The sequence below is a fragment of the Anoplopoma fimbria genome, chromosome 13 (assembly GCF_027596085.1).
Source record: "Anoplopoma fimbria isolate UVic2021 breed Golden Eagle Sablefish chromosome 13, Afim_UVic_2022, whole genome shotgun sequence".
Classification (NCBI taxonomy): Eukaryota; Metazoa; Chordata; class Actinopteri; order Perciformes; family Anoplopomatidae; genus Anoplopoma; species Anoplopoma fimbria.
In genome coordinates this window covers 7784408-7805260 of record NC_072461.1, presented here as the reverse complement: position 1 = coordinate 7805260, position 20853 = coordinate 7784408, and the positions used below count along the sequence as shown (strand labels likewise).

At 39.0% G+C, this 20853-nt stretch overlaps 1 protein-coding gene across 1 annotated transcript in view; it reads right to left on the bottom strand.

Moving 5' to 3' along the window:
- The window catches only part of ipo11 (importin 11), a 110622-nt gene that overhangs the window by 71573 nt on the left and 18196 nt on the right, over positions 1-20853 (bottom strand). Inside the window, exons 6-15 of the mRNA XM_054611057.1 lie at positions 19334-19466; positions 19024-19082; positions 13861-13909; positions 9426-9496; positions 8834-9026; positions 7419-7571; positions 6897-6940; positions 4863-4953; positions 3799-3846; positions 935-1040 (exon numbers count right to left, since the gene is read on the bottom strand). Of these exons, the coding sequence (XP_054467032.1) occupies positions 935-1040; positions 3799-3846; positions 4863-4953; positions 6897-6940; positions 7419-7571; positions 8834-9026; positions 9426-9496; positions 13861-13909; positions 19024-19082; positions 19334-19466 (947 nt within the window). The remainder of the gene's footprint in view (positions 1-934; positions 1041-3798; positions 3847-4862; positions 4954-6896; positions 6941-7418; positions 7572-8833; positions 9027-9425; positions 9497-13860; positions 13910-19023; positions 19083-19333; positions 19467-20853) is intronic.

Genomic DNA, 20853 nt, shown 5'->3' with positions numbered 1-20853 from the left:
CCAGCAGTTGCTGATTTGAACATAACAGACATCGACTCCAGGCATCAGCTTGCTTCTTATGAGCTTTTTGGCATAAATCGACTGTGCTGATGACAGTAACCAATAGTTGGACAGAAGTTAATAGTCAATTAGCCTGAGTTACAGTGACAGGAGTGTTAACCAAGCAATGCATAACACGCCACTAATGTCTGAACGTGAGCTCACGTACAGTAAAACAAACAATCGTTTAAAAAAGAACAGCCTAGGTCTCAGGATTATTGCCTCAAGCTTCAATAACATTAGTAAAAAACATACTGCATACAAAGTGGCCAGAAGAAATTAAAGAATGTCTGAACAGTCCAACTCAAATCAATAACCATACAATACAAAACTTCCCTTGGGAAGGCTATCAAGTCAAATTTTTGTTGAGATTCTTATCAGACAGGGGATGACTTAACTCGGATTATTTTTTTCGCCAAGACAGTCTCAATAAAACACAACATTAAAACGTTTTAGAAGCGTAATTGTATTTGGTGTTGGTATGGTCTTGCCCACCTTGCGATGGTTTCTGTTCTTGAGTAAATGTTTTATGATTCCTTAGTACTTGAACATAAAAATGTCATGACAAAGACAAATTAAATACAAAATGCCGAGGAGCGGCTAATACTCGGGTGGTGGAGCAGGTTGCCACAAATCAGGAGATTGGATGATCGTACGCTTGCTCCTTCCATGTTAAGGTGTCCTTGGGCAAATACTGAACCACAAATTGGTCTAGAGGACCGTGCCATCCATGTGTGAGTGTGTTTCCTAATGAGCAGTTTGGCACCTTGTATGGCAGCCTATGCCATCAGTGTAAGAATAGATGAATGTTGACATGAAGTGTAAAGTGCTTTGAGTGGTTGGATGACTAGAAATGTCTGAACGTTTCAAAGGAAATGCAACACTAACACAATACCTGTGATGGCTGACTTGAAGCTCTCCTAGAAGCTGATTCTTGAACCACTGGTCGAAGTCGACGTTGTCAAACAGCTCATAAGCTGCCAGTCCCACTGCATTGTATACTGCGGACAAAACAACCACAATAAGAGTCGGAACATTATCATCATTTTGTCACAGTATTCACAGTAGCACTGGGAATATTAAAGTTCGAATAAGTGCAGTTAACAAAAATATGAGCAGTTGAGGGAGAGATTAAAAAAGATATACAATAGCTCAGTTCAAGAGTTTTGAAATAAGCCGCAGAACACTAAAACTTGATTAATTCATGTCATTGGCTAAAAGGAAATTACAGCATTTTGTTGAGAGCCTAATGCTTTTACTCACACAATGAATCACTTGGCAGGTTTTATTTCAATAATTAAAGTCTGATCGTTTTTCTGATCAAATATCTGAATATTTGCTGTGGGATTGTTGGATGCTGAAAAGCTGAAACGAAACTGCAATGCTGGATAAACAGCCAAGAGCAAAACATCGCATTGATTGAATAGCTGGACGTTTAACTGTATTGCTTCATGTATAGCTGGGAGCTCAAGGGCTTAACTTTGTATAAAAGCATGAAAGGGATTCAGGAGGACTTGTTTCAGCTTAAGTGTACAAAGGAGTTGAGGAGTCATTCAAGTGCCTTAGTGTGAATAAGGGTAAACCATCAGGTCTCATCGTATACGCACTGCAGCCCTCACCAGAGACCCTGATTGGCTACCGTTACCTTGTGTCTACTTATATACAGCTCAGCCATCTTTTGTTCCCTCAGTTATGATACCATGGGCACACATGTATGCATGCAGAAGTTTCTATATTATAATGATGGTTATACATTATGAAATATGTGTGTGAATTTGTAAAAAACATCATTCTTTGAAGGGCCATGACGTGCTTTACGTGTGTGTGTTTGTGTGTGTGTGTGCTTATAGATAAAATAGTGTCAAAAATGTAGAGGGCACTTAAAGGACAACAGAGAAAAACAAAAGATGAGATCTGAAAAGAGTTGACAGTATGAGAACACTAAGATATGGACAGATAAAAGGGACAGAAGCCATACAAGTGGAGGAGATGCTTCCTGTTACTATTTTTATTTCATCTTTAAAAGTAATGAATTCTGTAAGAAGGACAGAAGAGAGGAGAAAATAACAAAGACAGAGAAAGGATGAGATTTAACAGAGACGATCTGAAACTTTGCTGGTACTGGACAAGCGTTTATTGGGAATTACAGTATCTCTATGCGAGTTTGTGTGATTTTGTGTATTTGAGAGACAGAGGGAAAAGCCAAAAACGTATGGAGCCACACCTTCCACACATATATTCTCTCATATATCACAGCAAAAGATGGATGGATGGATGGATGGATGGAAGGAAGGACAGGCAGAAAATATTGATCATCTACAGATGCTGAAGCGGTGGCCAAACCAAAGCTTTAAGGGGTTACTATTTATAAGTTATAAAACTGACAGGAAATTTGTAACTTTCAAGAAGACTACAAATCATTTTTCTTTTGCTTCCATCCTTTCTTGGAGAGAGTCCTGAATATATTGGTACCAACACAGTTTAACTTTCCTTAGAAGTATGTTGTTTTTTTCTGGTCTACAGCACTTTTACGAGATGTGTGTATGACTTCCATTGTGTTTTAATGGTCCAATGGGGGATAACGGTGTACTGAAATATATTTTCTCAGTTCTCATGTACAATATCTCAGAAAGAGGAAGTTAATGCTGCCGTCAGTGCAGCATTAAAATGACAAATGGGACTAATACCAGAGTTAGAAAAAATATGTAAACACCTCATGGATGTCTGCAGCAACAGAAACTAAAAGCACTGCTACAAGGGTGGTTTTTCTTTGGTTGAATGCCAGTTAGCAGCATTTGTCAGCTTTAAAAACGGGTCTAAGCAGGCGGTCTTGTTTTTGTATTTTTTAGCAAATACCGCTGTCACGTAGCAGTGTCTAATATATATGACAAATGTCTTTACAGCATAAGTTGGCTTAATGTGGTGGTCCCAGTCTGTAGCTGAGTGAAGCAAGCTCAGTTATATGCTCGGTTGTAGTTTCAGAAAAAAAAACCTGGATCTGCTTTTTACAGCAGAATAATTGAGGTCTTAGTCGATAAGTGTAAAAGCACTATTATAATTATTGACTAATTAACAAACCAGCACCTGCTGTTATTAAGTGCCCCTCTGGCGCTTCAACCAGCTTCAGCTCTCACAGCTACAATTATAGATCACTGCTGCTGCCAGAGCACAGCTTCATCATCCAGTGTTGTCTGCAGGTTTATCAGCACTGTCAGCCAACTACTGAAATCTCTGTGGGCATCCAGCTTTAACAGAGGCCCTAATAGCGGGCAATCGCAACTGTCTGTGATTTAGATGTGTATGCTATAAAACCATCAGAGAGGCAGCCCTGACCTGCCACAGAGTTTTAAATGCTAAAAGGAAGTAAAGAGCGAAAGGAGAGGGTGTAAGACAGAAAAACGACAACAACAACCACTGACATGAGAGATTAAGTGGGGGGGGAGCAGTATAGAAAAAATGGATTACATTATAAAAAATGCAACCAAAAAAGGGAATCACTTGGTACAATTATCATTGTCATGTTGCAATTCAGACGTTATATCTTAGCCTAAAATGATTGGTATGCATCCTGGAGCTCTCTTTATTCAAATCTCAGTTTACTCATCTTCATCTGTTTACATTGTTTGGGAATGTGGTTGGAGAATTTTAATAACAACCTTCACATCTTGTGTTGAAGATAAAATAGTTATTTTAGTAGAATCAGACTCTTCTTATGAGGCCTAATCCACCACTGAATCCACCTGGTAGACTTTTACTCACCTGCATCCTTCATTAGCAACTGAACCGAGTCTTCCACATTGGTTGGTCCTGCAAAGACAGACACATAATCTGGGTTACTTTATTGATTATACTAACATGCATGCAGACCAAATGTTTTTAATAAACCACATCATAAAACAGATGCGTCTACAAACGGCTATCAGTCTTGTCTCAATCATTCCCCTGGTCTGTTGGCTCCCTCTCTATTAGTCCTTGTTGTATACGCAGTTCTCGAAATCAATAGCTGCCTCCCTTCAACCATAGAATTACACCAATCTGCCTCCTTCTTTGCTCCAGCAGAGCCCATTTCCACTCTGTCACTTCGGTGCCTAAATCAGCAACAGAACAAGAACTACACACCAGTGCCGCCCGGGGGACCAGTAGTAGTGTGTGTTTGTGTTTGTGTGTGCATATATGTGACTGACTATAGAGTTGTGAGTGGTTTTAATGGTGGAGGTTGTCAACGGGGATCTTGAAGGTGCTGTCAAGCCTATAGCTTAAATGCTACTCATACTGGGACTGCCAAAAGAAACTAGAAAATATTCAGCCTTTACTTTTTCCTGATGCATGAAATATGTATCACTTTTCTGAGGCAAGGCTATATTTCATGATGGGAATGGAGTCTGACATCGAAGAAACTTTATGTATTAAAGAGAAACTGAGGCATACCATATGTGCAGTGTGAGGCAATTTGATCTGTATAGCACTTTGCATATAGTTAATTGATTAAATATTAAAGTGAGATAAAGTAGATTGAAAATTTTATGATGTCATTGGGGTGGACCAAAAATTTAAATACCACCGAGTACAACACAATAAAAATCCAACGACACCAAACAGCCTCCAAAAGGTCGACATCATAAAATCTAAACAGATTAAACATAAACTGAACTTTATGAAGGTAAGATTTAATGCAGAGCATTTGAAATCAATAGTTTTAGCTAGATATACCTAATACACTGGCAATTAGTACATGTTTTCTTGCATTCAGAGGATGTAAGAAGGTTTGCAGAAAAGAGAAGACTTTTGGCATGGAATAATATTTGAATTGACATTTAACTGACCCTGGAGATTCTGAACCATTTCCAGTAGCACCGGTATCAGTGTCTGGTTGTAGTTGTGGAAGATATCCAGGAACAATACTTCTGCACAGGGCTGAAAGGGGGGGAGAGCAGAGGGGATGGTTAATTAACAGAATTGATGGTCCACTGTATTCGGAATTCATAACAACCATTCATTTTGTATTTTCTCCCAGCTCTCCTCATTCTGAGCAGCCGGCTATAGTTTGCAGGTTCGATTTATAAAAATCACACGAACAAGCGATGTCAGTGCATACCGTCTATTTCCACAAAGGACGCTTTATACAAAGAGACTCATGCACAAACAACGGCAAACAATGTCTCTAGCTCCCGGTTCAATAAAAAGACAATGTGAAATTGTCAGGGGATTTATGTTTGTGCGTGCTCAAATAGAGAAAGGGTTGTCTACCCACCTTCAGTAGTTTATTGGTTTTAGACGTCAACAAAAAATCAATATCAAATAAAGCTGAAGGAAATCTGACAATATCGACTGAGCCGATTCATGAATACATTCCGTGTGCTGTCCAGTGTAAGTGTAGGTGACATCTCACGGTATGAACTGTAGGTATGACCTTTCCACCCGGGTGGCAATTGGTCAGATGACACTTCTAAAAAGGCCACTCCATTCTCACAGGATTAAGACAAACACAAACCCACACAAAGAATATAGACAGGTGGTAATATTGATAGGGGGAAGGTCATCTCTAATCAGCCATTAGAATTGGTGGCCATGGAAGGAATAGATGGAGAGTGACAATTGATCCATGAACCATCCTGGTGCGCTAATAAGAAGGTCAAAACAGGGCCGGCATAAAGTTAGAACATAATATAAACTAAAGTTAGCCTTTGCAACCAGTTACCCCTTCTTTGAGTTGATCCGCAGAGACATTGACATGTCTTTTCGCAAACTTGGAGCTTTAGGGAATGTGATCACTTCTACATTACAAATTCCATGCATAGTCTGAACAAAATACTTTATTTTGTGTTTAAAAGGATGTGTGAGAAAGCAACATGTACTATTAGACAGTACTATTTAAAACTCGTGGGACACTCCACTACAGATTATAAATAAAACCCTTTTAATAGGACTGCTGGTGTTTATAGCTTTGAAAGTGTTCCATCAGCTATTTTTAAGAAAAAACACCTTAACACTGACCAACAGAAAGGAACACTGATTAAAAACAGCTCAGTGTTTTCTACTGAGAATTCGAATTGTGAAGTAATTGATTAACTAACAAGCTCTCAAAGACTGTAATTTATTTTCTGCTGCAGTGTGCTTTAAAGGAACAACAACTTTTACAACAACACCTTGAGGTTCATGATCTAATGCTTTTCTGTACTTTAAAAAAAAGTGTTTGTCATCTTATGTGATGAAAGTGGTTAGATGGTGCGCAACACAAAGAGAGAAGAAGAAAGTATCCAGGGGTAGACAGACAATAATAAGACTTGAATTGGAGATTACATCATGACTCAGAATAAAAGATGAGCCACTGCGAACTAACAACACACAGCTATAGAGAACGGATCGAAAGCCCGGGCGCCACTAACTGTTTTATGATCCTGCTAGTATACAACCTGCTCTGTGCCACCACATAAAATACTTAAAATAATAAAAAAAAAACACCTCTGAAAAAAATTATATTATCGCATTCCATTAAATTGAAATATTCTGCTGTTATGGTTCTTTGAATTACATTTTTATGGTTGTAAGGGTTTTTTTTGTTCTTGCAATATTGTAACCAACTAGACATCTGAAAAACAGGTGACATATTAGGAATATTTTAAACATTCCTCTTCTCACTGTTCATAGATGCTGTCAAGCAAGTGGCACCAGAGAGGATATGCTGCTGTAATTTTCTGTTGTGGGAAAGGGTTGAGGACTCTGTGTACATCATCAATGGGACACAAAAGTACTTAAAATCATGGAGGACCTCTCTGTGTGAGTCCTTGTTTCACCCTTATAAGTGAACTAATATCATTTTGAATTGTGCATGTGTGTGTGAGTGAGTGTTTATTTACCCGTAGACTGTATTTCCAAGAGTCACCACCTGTTTCTTCAACAGCTAGAAAAACAAAAGAGAGGTTTGAGGGCTGTTGTCCCATGTAGAGTATAATCACACGGGTGGGGGTCTATGGAGGACTGTGAAGCTGTTGCTGCCACAGGCTTCCTAAACTTTATTTTAAGAAGACAAATTGTTCTCTATTAAGACATTTCCCGACTGTAGATTATAGCTGAGGCTGCGCAGCTACCATAACACTGTTGATGGTAGATGTTGGGTGAAAGTTCAAGAAATTACTATAAAGGCTATTATATATACCTCTAACCTCAACGCATGAATACAGCATCACCACTACACATAGAGTCTGGTAAAGCCTGCTTCCAGGGGGACATTGCTGACTTCATGAATTGTAGAATTGGCCAACCCTCGCTATGCTGGACTTCCCAAGCACATGCCTGTTAACTCTGCCAGCCTGCAGGTCCAGATAAGTCTGCGCTTTTGGATTCAGCCTGTGTGTGTGTGTCTGAGGATGTGCTATTACCAAAGCTCTCGGGGTCCTCTTCCCACATTGCCAGCTCTTCCTCTGTGAGAAGGAAGTAGTGTGAGACGAGCCGGCGTCCAATCTCTGTCAGCGTGGGGTGTGTGAAGAATGCTGTCTTGATCTTGTGAGCTTCCAGACTCTCTGGTTTACTGTCTGAGTGCGGCAGGGGGGGAGGTGAAAAGAAAAAATTAAGTCCACTGAGTCTACTTCAGAGCTTTAAAATCGTATTTCTGGTGGAATTCACAGCATTAACGAAATTATCAGTACAAAGTACACATAATATATAGGATATCTGAATACCAAAGTACGCTGCATACTCAAATGGCTTTATTTAAGGCTAAAGCCTTTGTTAGAAATGGGTGATTAAAATAGTAAAAAGAGCAGTTAAGTAATCTTCTATGAGCAATCTTTTGTAGTCTACATGCCAACTTAAAAAATATACATTCGATAATAGTTTGTTATTAAAAAAAAGTTCTCGCCACTGCTGCTCCATAGACTTTCAGTTAAAAAAAGTGTATAATTAAAGAACAGTATTTTTAAAAAACAAAATGCGTTATGCATTTTTAAAAGGGGAAATCGTTGATATAAAGCAAACAAGAAATTATACTTTACTTCCAGAGCCAAACCAATACCCAAACCAGTAGATTGCATTCTGTTAAACTTTCAAAACCTCCACTTTACCTGTGGCCTCTGACCTCCATGTCACTACTCTACTCGCAGTACTGAGCGTCCTGTTCTAATACCCTCAGACACACATGGGTCCTCCTGCCTGTCTTTCTGACTGACAGCATGGGCCTAATGAATAAGTCAGATGGCTGCTCTGAGCTCAGTCAGTCAAGGCTCAACTTTCCCTTTAGCTTAGACCATTGCTTTTTCAAAATACTTTGTTTTCCTGTTTGGAAATTGGAAATGGAAAGCTAACCTGAAGTCGAACTTAACTCTGATGCCACGGCACACTCGAATTCGAATGACCCCGAAGCATTAGCACTAGAACCATAAAAAAGGTGGCTCTGCTTTCTGTCAACTAACGATTGTTTAGGAGAAAGAGCTTCAATACAGGCAGACCAAAGACCATACGAGCTGGCAGAACAAAGACAGAGTGCCTTGCTCCATGGCTAATGAGGCACTGGAAGCCTCTGTCAGCTTGAAATAAACATGAGCCTTGGTGAGGCCCGCTGACCATGATGGTATTACAGCATAGTGTTTTCAAAACACAGTCAGTGATCTGATTTGAAGAGCTAGTGGCTCTTTCTGATGACGATTGTCTGGCTTTTTTCTTTATCTTTTCTTCTCATTCAAATATGAGATTCTCATCACTCATCCACCATGTACTTTACTCCCTTTTGTTATCGCTTCATTCATCCTTTATTCTCCACCCTTCATGCACCTCTTTCCCCGCAGCCCTCGTATCCTACCTTCAATGTTCTTGGAAGGTTTGTAGGCATCATTCTTTACAATTATCTTGATGAGGTTCATGCACTGAACAATGAAGCGTTCGAAGGTCACTCCTTCCCCTGCAGGTGTGAACAGGTAGCTGACGGCAAATTCCAGGGAACGCTGGATTAGGGGTATGAATGCACATGGATGGTACTCCAGGAAATCTAACAACTACGTGGAGGGGAGGAAAGGAAAGTAGAGAAGAACAAACATAGAAAAAGGAGAGGAGAAAGATGAACATTTGTTAAACTCTGTAATTGGTCTGTAACGCCCTTGATGCAAACATTTAACCTGTTCATTCACAACAAAACAGACATTTGTCATTTATTTCTATTTATTATTATATATATATAAAATATATAATATTCAAAATATGATTAATTATTATTCATTTAACCGTCAGTGACAGCCAGGTTGCTTCAACACGCAGCTCTCAACATAGTAACGGCTGAGCCGACGGCTACTAGCTACCGGTGCTAACAGAGAAATGCGAAGGACATAGGCCTACCCACATAAAGACACAGAGACAGAGATTCCTTTCTATATAATTAGATATACAAGCCAACTCACACTTTTAGTGTACAGTATGATCATCTTCTCCAGCTTTTCTCTGCATGTGCTGTCTGGACCAACCTGTCGAGCTGAAACAGAAAACAGTATTGTTATTTAACAGGAGCAGTGTCGTCAACATACAGCATCCACAGGCAATTATCATAATATGGCAATATAGCAATGGCCCCTATTTATTTAATCCCAAAAGTAATTTAATATGTCAATGATATTACTTAATAATAAGAGTAAGTAAGAGTAATAAAATCATTTAAATATATTGTTCTAACCTCGATATAAAACAAGAAACACCGCTTCACAGTTGTATGCCCCCGTAAACCAGTCAAGTTGCAGTTTACATCCACGTCTGTCCAAAATGTCACTTAATCTTTTTATTCTATTAGGGATTAGTGTTAAATTGTAATAATTAGCATACGCATTCTTCATGCTTTATGAGGTCACAGTGGCCTTTGACCTTTAACCATCGAATTCTTATCAGTCCATCACTGGCCACGATTGATGTCGGCACGGAGGCGTACAAAAAATATATTGAGCGATGTCAGTGGAAAAATCTTTTTTAACCCTTGACCTTAAAATCGTATCCTGACTAAAACACTCTCTCTATGAACCATAGAACCACAGCATATTTCCCATTTGGGGATATGTGCTGTGCTTTCTCACTTTCTTACCGAGACAATAGAAACACTTAAATTTCAAACGAAAAGAAAATCCCCTGGCTGATTTGTCCAATTACTGAGGATTCTTCAGTTAAGTGTTTTAAAGCTGACATACTGGCAGGACATCAGGACAATGTATTGAAATTCTTAACTTTCCTCTCCTGAAGTCATTTGACAATACCTTCATAAAAGGTACACTTCAGGTAGGCCACTTAAGAAATGACTGAGTCAATTGTTGACAAAGAGATTTTATGAGTCACAATTGATTCAGAGTACACCTTTTCAGAATGATATGGAACATTTGAAGAGAAATAATCTTAAGTGGTGTCTGATCTTCCCCTACCAGCACAGCCAATATGGACCATATGTAAAAGGCAAGACAAAACTTGATGGAATAAATAAGTAGGAGGAAGATTTTTAAAGACTGACAGGGGATTTGGGGGGGGGGGGGGTGCTAACAAGACTCTATAGCTGAACATGAGGTAGAGGTACACTTGTATTGTGTTTTATTGTATTTCAATGTGCTTTTGCGTTTCCTTTCTCTTTCAATCATTCAGGTTTCTGTCCTGAATGCTGCTGCAGACCATCACTCTTGTTCTTGTATAGCAGACCTAATTCCTAGCTATGACCGAACAGAGTTTAACAGCATCTCATTACATTACATTACATTACTATCAAGGGAGAGTTAAATTCACTAGTTTTTTACTGCAAAGGGCTCAATAACCCTATAAAACAAGGTATAGCGAGGCATTACATCATCTCCACCGCCTCCATGCAGATATAATCCCTTTACCTAAGAGAATCATCTTAAAGCCTCAACTCATTTAAAATTAAAGAGCAGATGAGTAGTTCAGAATCATTTCTGGGCAAGTCCAGACATGCGGCTTTTTCGCTGCATGAATCTGATAAAATTCATTATAGTTACTGGCCAGATTTATAAAACTCACATGATTTTGGCTAATGTTTATACTCCCACTAATCATGGTGAACGCTTTTTTCTTTACACTTCCTTCACCCTACTTAATATTCGGAGGAGACTAACTGCTGGCTTAATCCTCAACTGGATTGTTCTTCATCCAATATTTGTTTCTGCCAAAGTAATCCAGTTCTTCATGATGAAGTTTGCGAATTCAGACACCTTTTTGCATTCTAACCCTTCATAAAGGGAATACTTTTTCCCCAGCTAAAACTAATCTGAGTAAGGCTGTTCACCAGTCTGCTGCCAGACCCCTCGTCCAATCTCACCTGGGACTTCCCTCCAGTAGCAACCCCCCCACCCAAATATTTACAGGTCCGTAACTTCGCCCATGACATGTTCCTCATGTTTCCCAGCGTGTACAAAAATCTTTGATTTATGCTAACATGGTCTTATTTATTTTAAAGTGGTACACCATACGTACTACAGTACAATTGTAGTTTCTAAAGATCTATGACGGTGTATCATCTGCCTGTGATAGGTGTCGGCTGATTCATACACATGGCCTGGCTTTGATCATCACCATTGCGTCTTTTTAGTTCTCAGTCTTTCTAAGCTGTTGAGCAATATCTCAAATGTGCTTTTTTTAGATTGTGTTTGCATAAAAAAAAAAATACCTTTTTATAAGTGCTCTGATGACACAATTGTATGTTCTTGCAAAACCAAATAAACAAAGTTTAAAAAAAAAAGATTGCAAGAAGGACAGTAAGAGGGGGACAAGGATGCTCAAGAAACATGCAGATGGATGTATCCTCATCTACTACAAGAAACTTTGCTGCTTTCTTCAAGGTCAGATGCCCACTTCACCTCGCTGCCTTTCGTGAATCCCACGAGCCCATTACATCGGTGAATATCATAAAGAAAAGTGATAAAAAGAACTTAAAAAATGACCATGAGTGCCCCGCCTGATTTAAACTTTGGCTCCATAAAATCACTTGGGATGCTAGACCCAATAAAGATGCTCCATGTAGTTTACTTCCTTGTCAAAGGGTCATAGCTTCCTCTCCCCTTTATGCACATTCATTTCTAGCAGCCTCTTCTAATTCACAATGATACTAGATTGATTAAAAAGGTTAACTGGCTCAAAGACTCCTTTGTCTTGCTTCTTTCACATTTAACATCAAGCATTATGTAAATCCAAACGCCAGTGCATTTTATTGACTTTGTGTCTATGCCAATGTTTCCTTGTTTGCAGGTGTGCGACAGCTGGTAATGTAAGCAGATGGTGAGTAAAGTCATCAAAGTCACTGAGGTCAAACATCTGACCCAACGAAAACCTGCTAATAAAATACATAGACAGAGACAGATGAAGGAAATGAAGCTAGAAAATTAAACTATTCATTATTTCTGACAGATATGCAACCTTGGGAAAAGTTTTTCAACATTGTTGTGATTGACAGTGACTGACTCCGTTGGAGGACAAACATCTAAGAGGGAGAGTCAGACATCTGAATGGACCACGAAGACTGCCGAGAAAACACCAGTTTATATAGCTGACCTTATCAGTCAGTGCAGAGCTGATATTTCTCCCCGGCCGGGAGCTGCCTTGCTGTTTCTCCTATCTGTCATGCCCAAATACCAACAGGACCCTGACCCCGTCTCCGATGCCATCGGCAGAGTAAATATTGGAAGTGATAGTTGTAGCTGATGATATATTTTGCTAAAATCTGCTGCTATGGTAGATTGTGGGGTTGTGTCTGAGATTTATCCCTCAGCCACTGGGTGCTAACATGAAAGCCTTCCAAAAAGAAGAAGAAAAGGAACGTCGAAATCAAACTGTGAAATTGAGCCAACATATCTGCCACTTAACTTGGTAGTCACTCAGAGGGTGTTTCTACATGAGAACTTTCCAAAGGAACGAAGAAACTTCATTTTGATATTTACATTCAGAGGGATGGGTACAAAGTAACAGATGACAGGACCAAGAACCTTTAAGGAACTCATGAACTTCATATGTGTTTCAACCAGAGTTGCACAGATTGATATGCTATTTCCGTTTTTTCTGACCAGTCATATTTACGAACGTGTGCTGCATCACAGTTTTACGTCTGCACACATTGGCCCAGGCAGTAATGTCACAGCCACACGCCGTCAGTGTGGAGGTTCTTCAGTGTGAAAGATGAAGAAATAAAGCTCACAATTTGTCACAACTGCATGTCCAAAATAAGCCGGGGAGAGGAACTACCTTAATCAGACACTTATTATATTGTAATTTGAATTCTTGAATTATGGCCAGAAATGTGTTTTGTGAGGCAATGGGGACTGTTCACCACCAAATCCAATTAGTTAAAGCTTGAGTCCCGGCATTCCTGAGAAAACGTGTTCCAGATGAAAGGACAGAGGGGACATACAGTATGTAAGGACAGCAACCTGAAAACATAATGCTGACAGCCACGACTGTGTCCTGTATTTCAATAAGAATTCAGTACATTGGGCGAGTCTTTGGATTAATATCATACAGGTATGAATGTTTTTATCACTGGCCCAACCCTTATATCTTACAACCAAAATCTTTCCAGTCCATGAATTTTAATTTTATCAAATTCCCTAATGAGTTTCAAATTAGAGGTCCTTGACAAGAAGAAGTTTGGAAACCACAGCCTTAGGATGACTCTGCCTAAACTTTCACTTTGACACCTAGGTAAAGCTATGCAATCATGAGACCTGGAGTGTGTTTACCATACTGTCTCTTAAGAAGGAGCCTTTAGTATGCATTATATCAAGCACCAGTAACTGAGTTTGTATACTGAAGGGAGAAGCCTCAGATCAGAGATCCAGGAAAGAGAAAGAGACAAGTACTCACAGCATTCCAAGAACTGTTTTAGCCTCTCAAACACTGCATTCAGGAAACCCTGAAAGGGAAGAGATGAAGAGAGGGTGAGATCAAGTTTAATCTCTTTGACATTTCTGCAGTTGAATCACTCGTGATTTTTTCATCAGTATTGCTCAGAAACAGATCTATTAACAAATAAATAACTTTATGTGTGTTTTGTGTGTGTGTGTGTGTGCGTGTGCGTGTGCGTGTGCGTGTGTGTGTGTGTGTGTGCACGGGCCTCTGTACTCGGGAGTATAAATAAAAGTGTCAGCTACACAGTATGAAGGAGAATCAATTTTCTGTAGCCTGGTGTAGACACGGCTTAGCACGGGAAATTAGATGATAGATGGAGATGCAATCGGTTTAGTTCTGCGTTAATGTTCAGCCATGAGGTCAACAGTAGTGTCATTAATCACACAGCCAAGCCTGTAAGTAAAGCTCCTAACAGAGTCTAGTGGAGAAAGAGGGGGTCACAAGAGGAGCACAAAAGAGAGGGTGGATGAAGAACAACATACCCGGCAGGCATTTGTTGGGCTAACGGTGGGATTTAGAAAAAGAGGGGGAGGCAAGGTGGGTGAAATAAATCAAGAAAAATAATTAAATAGGGCATGCAGGAAATAAAAAGTTTTTAAATGAAAAAGTCAACATGAAAAAGGTTTGACAACTAAAGAGGAATAAAAAGGGAAGCTCGTGGCACTGCGGGGGAACAATACACCAGGATGAAGAGAAAAGTTAATGAATTTCAGCAAAATGGATTGAGGTGGTAAGAAAACAATAGAAATTTGAGACAGAGTGTGGTGGGCATTAAATGAGCACGTCGGCAGGAATGTGAGAAGTAGTTTGTAAAAGGTAGATGAGAGTGTCAACCGAACAACTCAGTTCAATCTGAGAGAAAATCTTAATCTTGAAATATGGTGAATGTTTTAGCTGTGTGGTCCATAAGAGTATAAATACACCGAGTATGCTTTAAGTTCAGAATTTCACACTGGATTGTTTATAACCATATCTCAATTGTAATCTATAATCTATAAAATCCTTCAGAGTTACACGAATATGTTTCTTAACGCCTGGATGTTGCAAACAGACTAACATACTTAGAATGATGAACATATGTAGAAAAAAATTATTTTGTTCCCCTATCACCTGAGATGTCTATTTTCACCTCATGCAGTGCTTGTTTGACAACCAAGCCAGGACGACAAACCAAAAGTTTTAAAATAAGTAAGTTTTAAGAAAAAAGCTTTAAATTCATCACTGTGGCAGCCTGTGTGAACACTGACAATGGTCTTCATTTTTTGGGTCAGTGTTTTCCAACTCACTGCCGCTCTCCAGCAGTGCTGTCACTGTGGTGATTAGAAAATAACCCAATCTATCCAGAATGTTTACGTTGAGTGTGAAGACACTGGCTTTCTCAGGGTATATAACTTGTTAGCAGTCTGTATTTGTCGTCCAAGGAACACAATGGAAAGGAGAACAAAACAACCTACCCAAGCATTTTCAGTGAGACTTAAGATATTCTCAAAAGTTTGTTTAGTGTTTTGTTTTTTAAATCAATAATTTGCAACTGGCAGCAACATTGGTAAACTATAGCCACAAAACAAACAACTTTGGTGCCAGTTTGCCCAGCAGTGTAGGAAGAAAGCCAACAGCATTATAAGGTAACCCAAGCACCCCAGCCTCAAACGATTCTGCTACAGCACCCACACATCACCACTTATTTCAAACACTAGTTTCCTTCAGTTGAGATTTCTTTTAAAAATGTACTTGTTTACTAATCTGTTGCTGTGTAGACGTCCCTTCCTTGTAATGCCACTGAACGAGCTGGGCATAACTGTGTAAAAGGTTCGTAGAGTGTAAAACCTGAAGTACACGCCTAAAAGGAGTTACCCTCCCCCTCAGAAACACTGCTCCTGAGCTGCCTGAAACGGCTCCATTGAATTCTCTCCTTCACTTCCGTAACTTTATGAGGTCATAATGTTACGGAAGTGACGTAAAACTCCTTCCGGCTAGTTTGGCCCACCCTCAAACAACAAAAGAGAGAGACGGAGCTGGAGTTCCGGAGGAAGAGTTTTTTGAAATGTGAAACATTGAACCATCACAACAGAGTGGGCTAGCTGACCAATCAGGGCAGACTTTGCTTTCTGGAGGGAGGAGCAAGCGCTACAACGGAGCATTTCAGAGAGAGGGTGAGAAGAGGTGCTGCAGGACAGCCAGGATGAGAAAAACAAGGCAGATTATGAGCATTAACGCATGTAAACATGTTCTAACTGTAACTTGGGATAAAAATATGCACCCGGAAAATAGCATAATAGGGCCTGTTTAAAAAATGGTATGATATGGCATGAAATTGTCCGTTTGGAACCATGTAAACCGAAAAGAAATCTCAGGAAGTAGTAAATAAGTGTCAAATTGATCTGGATGAGGATTCCCATTACCGAATTGAAAAAGCTTAACCTGTGACAGTGTTGTGAATAACTGACTTAATCAATGAGTCCTGTTCAGAAAAAGGGTTCATTTGAGCGATACCGGTAATTGCATCCGATTTATTTAAATGACATTATGCAGTCTGATTCAGCTCACCTGTTCCTATTAACAACAATTAACTTTCTTTCAGTTCCATTTGTTACAGATCATGGAAGCTGATGCCAGATAAATCAAGGTTGAGATGTGTCAAAAATGAGTCAAAAACACCCATGCTGTAAAAATTATTTTCACTTCTAGCACAAATAAAATCTTAACTCGATGCTAATGGGACTCCACTTTGAGCAGAGATGTACACAGACGACAAGAAAAATGAGTGGCAGGAAGAAAATGAAGCACAGCAATTTATGATATCAGTCTGAGATAGTTGACTAACTGGACGATGTAGCTTATTTGATTCTATACAGGAGCCAAACAGGACAAGAGAAAGCCACAAGATATCACCACCTGTTCTTATAAACAGTTGAATAGATTTTAAGAAACCATCCAGGCATGTTATAAAAACATAGAGAATACTCTGCTTGGAATAATTAACTGTTTGTACACAACAAAAAAAATGTACATCTCATTTAAGTGCGAGTTGCATGTTGGCCCATGACGCCTTCTAAACTGTCTCTAATTGGGCGTAAACATTTGTATTACATTCTTATTTTAAAGAGAGCCCTGAGAAACTGTTTAAAGTGCCTTCCATGGTTAAAGCAAAACACATTTTTGAAAAACAAACAGAAACATTATTTGATTTTGGAATAGTATGAAGTATAGACAATAACTTGAGAATTGAAAAAGGAGCAAGGTTTAAACTGAGCATATTTCTGTGTTAACACACCTCAGCTGAATAAAATGAATGAAAAGTGGTATTGACAAGTTAAAGTAGGAAGTAGTGAGTCTGAGATAATATCAGCATAAACATCTGAACATGAAATATTAACTCCAGACCATTTCTTCCGCTCACTGAGCTGTAATAACCAGGGACAGCTCGAGGCAAATTACATTATAATGTGACGGTTTCAACCATTGTACAACCTTCAGCCTGCAAGCTAAAAATTGTCTCATTAGTCGAATAATAGGACAGTAAACCCAATTACTTCCGTCGAAAAATCTCCCTTCCATCTCTCATCTGACAGAGAGAAAAAATAAAAGAAATAGACAAATAAAATAAAATAATAAGAGAGACACAACCAGATGACACAGTAGCAACTCACTGACCTTCTATGACTGTATATACTGTATGTCAAGAATTTTGATGCCTTTTAGGCAACTTATACATCTTTTCATTATCACCTATTGTGGTGTTCAATTCAATGAACACCAAAATCAATAAATGTCAATAAAATTACTTTTATCCATTTCAAACAGGGTGCCATGTATGCCTTCCATAACTTACTAGCTTTTTAATGCCTGTGAGTTAGCGGTTAGCTGTGAATCTTTAGGTAGTCTTAAATTTGATTTGATTGGGGGTTATGCTGATTCAATTCATTATTTTTTTCTACAAAGAGGGTAGAAGTGTTTTTATTTTTGTATAACAAGATGTTACCATGGGGGTGAAGGGCTGAATTGTAAGTACAGTATTTAAGTCTCTAGGTTGCAGTTACCTTGACTTTTTTTACAACCGCTTCTTATATTGATGTCTTTCCTCTTTCCCTAAATAATGACTATTTAAATCTTTAATACTATTAATATTTTTTAGATTAAAAAAAAGTATAATTCCAACACCAAATGTATTATTTACTATTTGTTCGAAAATGTTTTGAAGAATCAAATGATTAAAACCAATTGTGCTTATTCTATACTAACCCTATTTTCTATTCTGCTATTACCAGCCTGTTATGGGCTTGTTATTGTGCAAAAGACACTGAAACGGGAACTTGTTCCTAATTAAATCTGTTCACATTTTGACGCTAAGCTTCCAATTTTTTTATTTTTTTTTTATTCGATTTTTTAATAAACTGTTGCTCAGTGGGATCCGTCTCGCTTCCTGCCCTTGCATTTGTCTGTCAGGCTGAACCACTGTAGATCTTTTGTTCTCCATGTACAAAACTTTTTTTTTTGCAAGCCCTTGGTACTTTCTTAAACCTAAAAGCATAAAAGGACCATTTAAATATATAGAGTAATCCTGGAGACACAGGTGTCGCCTCAATCAAATGACTATGTTTCTTTAGTTTGTAATAAAGAATAATCTTAAAAAAGATATCTCACTTTCAAAATCACTTTGTTTCCTTTAACCGTTATTCTCTTAAAGCATGTATTGATATTCTTTCACCAAAACTTGATTTGCAAAACAGGAAGTACTCAGAATCTGCAGCTGGAGTTCACAGGGCTGGGATATTTTGTGCAAATGATTCCATTAACTCTAAGCCATGGGGCAACCAAAACCCCATCCAGGCACATGCTTAAGATTTAGTTTTTAAACCAGAGAGATTTAGACTAAATTGAATTAACAGTTTCATGGAGTTGGACTTTCTTCACACTGAAAGTGGGAGAAGAGCTCATACAGAACTCTTCACTCTTTGAACCAAGACAAGGCTTAAGGCACTTTCAATCTTCACGGCCATCCAAATATTCCACACTGTGATTGGAGTCATTTTAAACTCAAAACACCAGCAGGAAAAAAAATATTTAAAAAATATGAGAGCTTCTTAACAGCCACAGCTGAAATAACTCAAGACTCACCATCACTTCCATATTCTGTTGTGGCTCTTGAAATCCGAAGACTGTCAACTTGCGAAGCACTGAGAGGGGCAGATAGAGAATGACGGATTAGCGTGCAGGATTGACGCTAATTGCAAATTAATCTCCACTTAATTGATGTTTCACAAGTTAACAATTTGTCCTCTTAGTTACGTTTTTGTAGTGAATGCATTGCGATATGGAGTGAGTTATTAAAGGCCATTGTTATATTTTAGCGTTTTGTATTTATAGATCATTTCACATCTTTGCAGTTGTGTCGGGTCTGTATGGGCGCGAGCGCAAATGCTACTACCTTTAAGAGAGAGCAGCGTCCTCTCCAGCGAGCTGAGTGCCGCGGCCTCGTCTCTGGCGCAGATCTGCTGTAGGAAGCAGTCGGTGTGATGGCTCCAGAGGGAGCACGCAAAGCTGTAGATGCCAGCCGCCAGCTGCCAACATACACACAAAACAGCACAGTCAATCACACGCATCAAAAATGATTCTGGATCAGTGATCATGTTCATAAACAGGCATCTGAGGTCATAGGTCTGAGGTAGCTCTAAATTAACTTCCAATTACACTCACTGCCATAACATAGAGCCCAAACCAATTACATTTTCTTCAATGAATGCATTCTCCTGTAAAAAACAAAACAAAAACAAAAGGTATACAAAAGTACTCTCTGTCCCATCAACTGTGTAGTGTATAGTCTGGCTCAGTAGATCAGACAATTAAATCAATCTGCCATGGCACAACAATGAGTTTTGGATTATGCTTCGGTCTGTGTTTTCATAAAAAGAATAAACGGAACTGAAAAGAGGTAAACAGTACATCTCAGTGACTATCCAAACATAGTGCCTCAATATTCAAGCATTTCCATGTGTTGAAGCTTAAAGGAAACTACACTATCAGGTATTTTGACTGTGTTAAATTTGATATTTAAAGTAATTTATGCCTCATTGATAATAGCAAATACACTGAACATTTGTTTGTGGATAATGTATCAAAGACAGGAACTGAAAAACTCATTGACAGTACGAGTGTGAGGGGTAACGCTTTTGTGTCAAGTGGGCATCTGAGAAGCAGTGGTTAGGTTGGTGATGTGTGCCTAGTGAAAGAGAAATCCCTTCTTTGACAGCACAGCATAGGCTTTGATACATTCTTTACAGAAAACTGCAAGGCTGGCATGTTTCTTCTTTGGAGAGATTTCTCTCGAGCTTGGCACTTCCCATTCCTCGGATACAAGACTAATCCAACGCATGGAACCTTAAAGTGATGAACCAAGTTTAGGGAAACAATCTCAAATTCTTCTTTGGACTCCCACACGCTTGGTTTGCTTTGTGTCATTTTCAGACACACTGATCCTATTCTCTGCGTTTCACCAAGGGCAGGGCTCAGCTCCACACACACACACATGCACCCACGCACAAAATGTGCTTGCATTGTAAATCCAAATTAAAAAAAACTATTTTAATGGATTTCATTGGGGCTCTACCTACCTAAAGATGATACATGGGTGGGTTTTCCAAATGTTATGGGGCTTACTAATGAATGTTTGATTTCTAACCATCAATTGGTGCCAGAGGCCCCCACAAAGTGACTAAGCTTTAGCTCCGTATGCCTCATTGTGACTTGCACATTTGTGTTTACAGGACAACAGGACATACATGTAAGCAATAAATTAGGGAAAAGTAGGGATGCACTGATCCGACTGTTTCGGTCAAGTAACTGATACTTGAGCTTTGGGTATTGGCCCATACTGCATACTAATCGTATATATTGTATATTTTATAAACATAGAGGTGAATTGAATACGGTCATCGATAGCCGATCTAG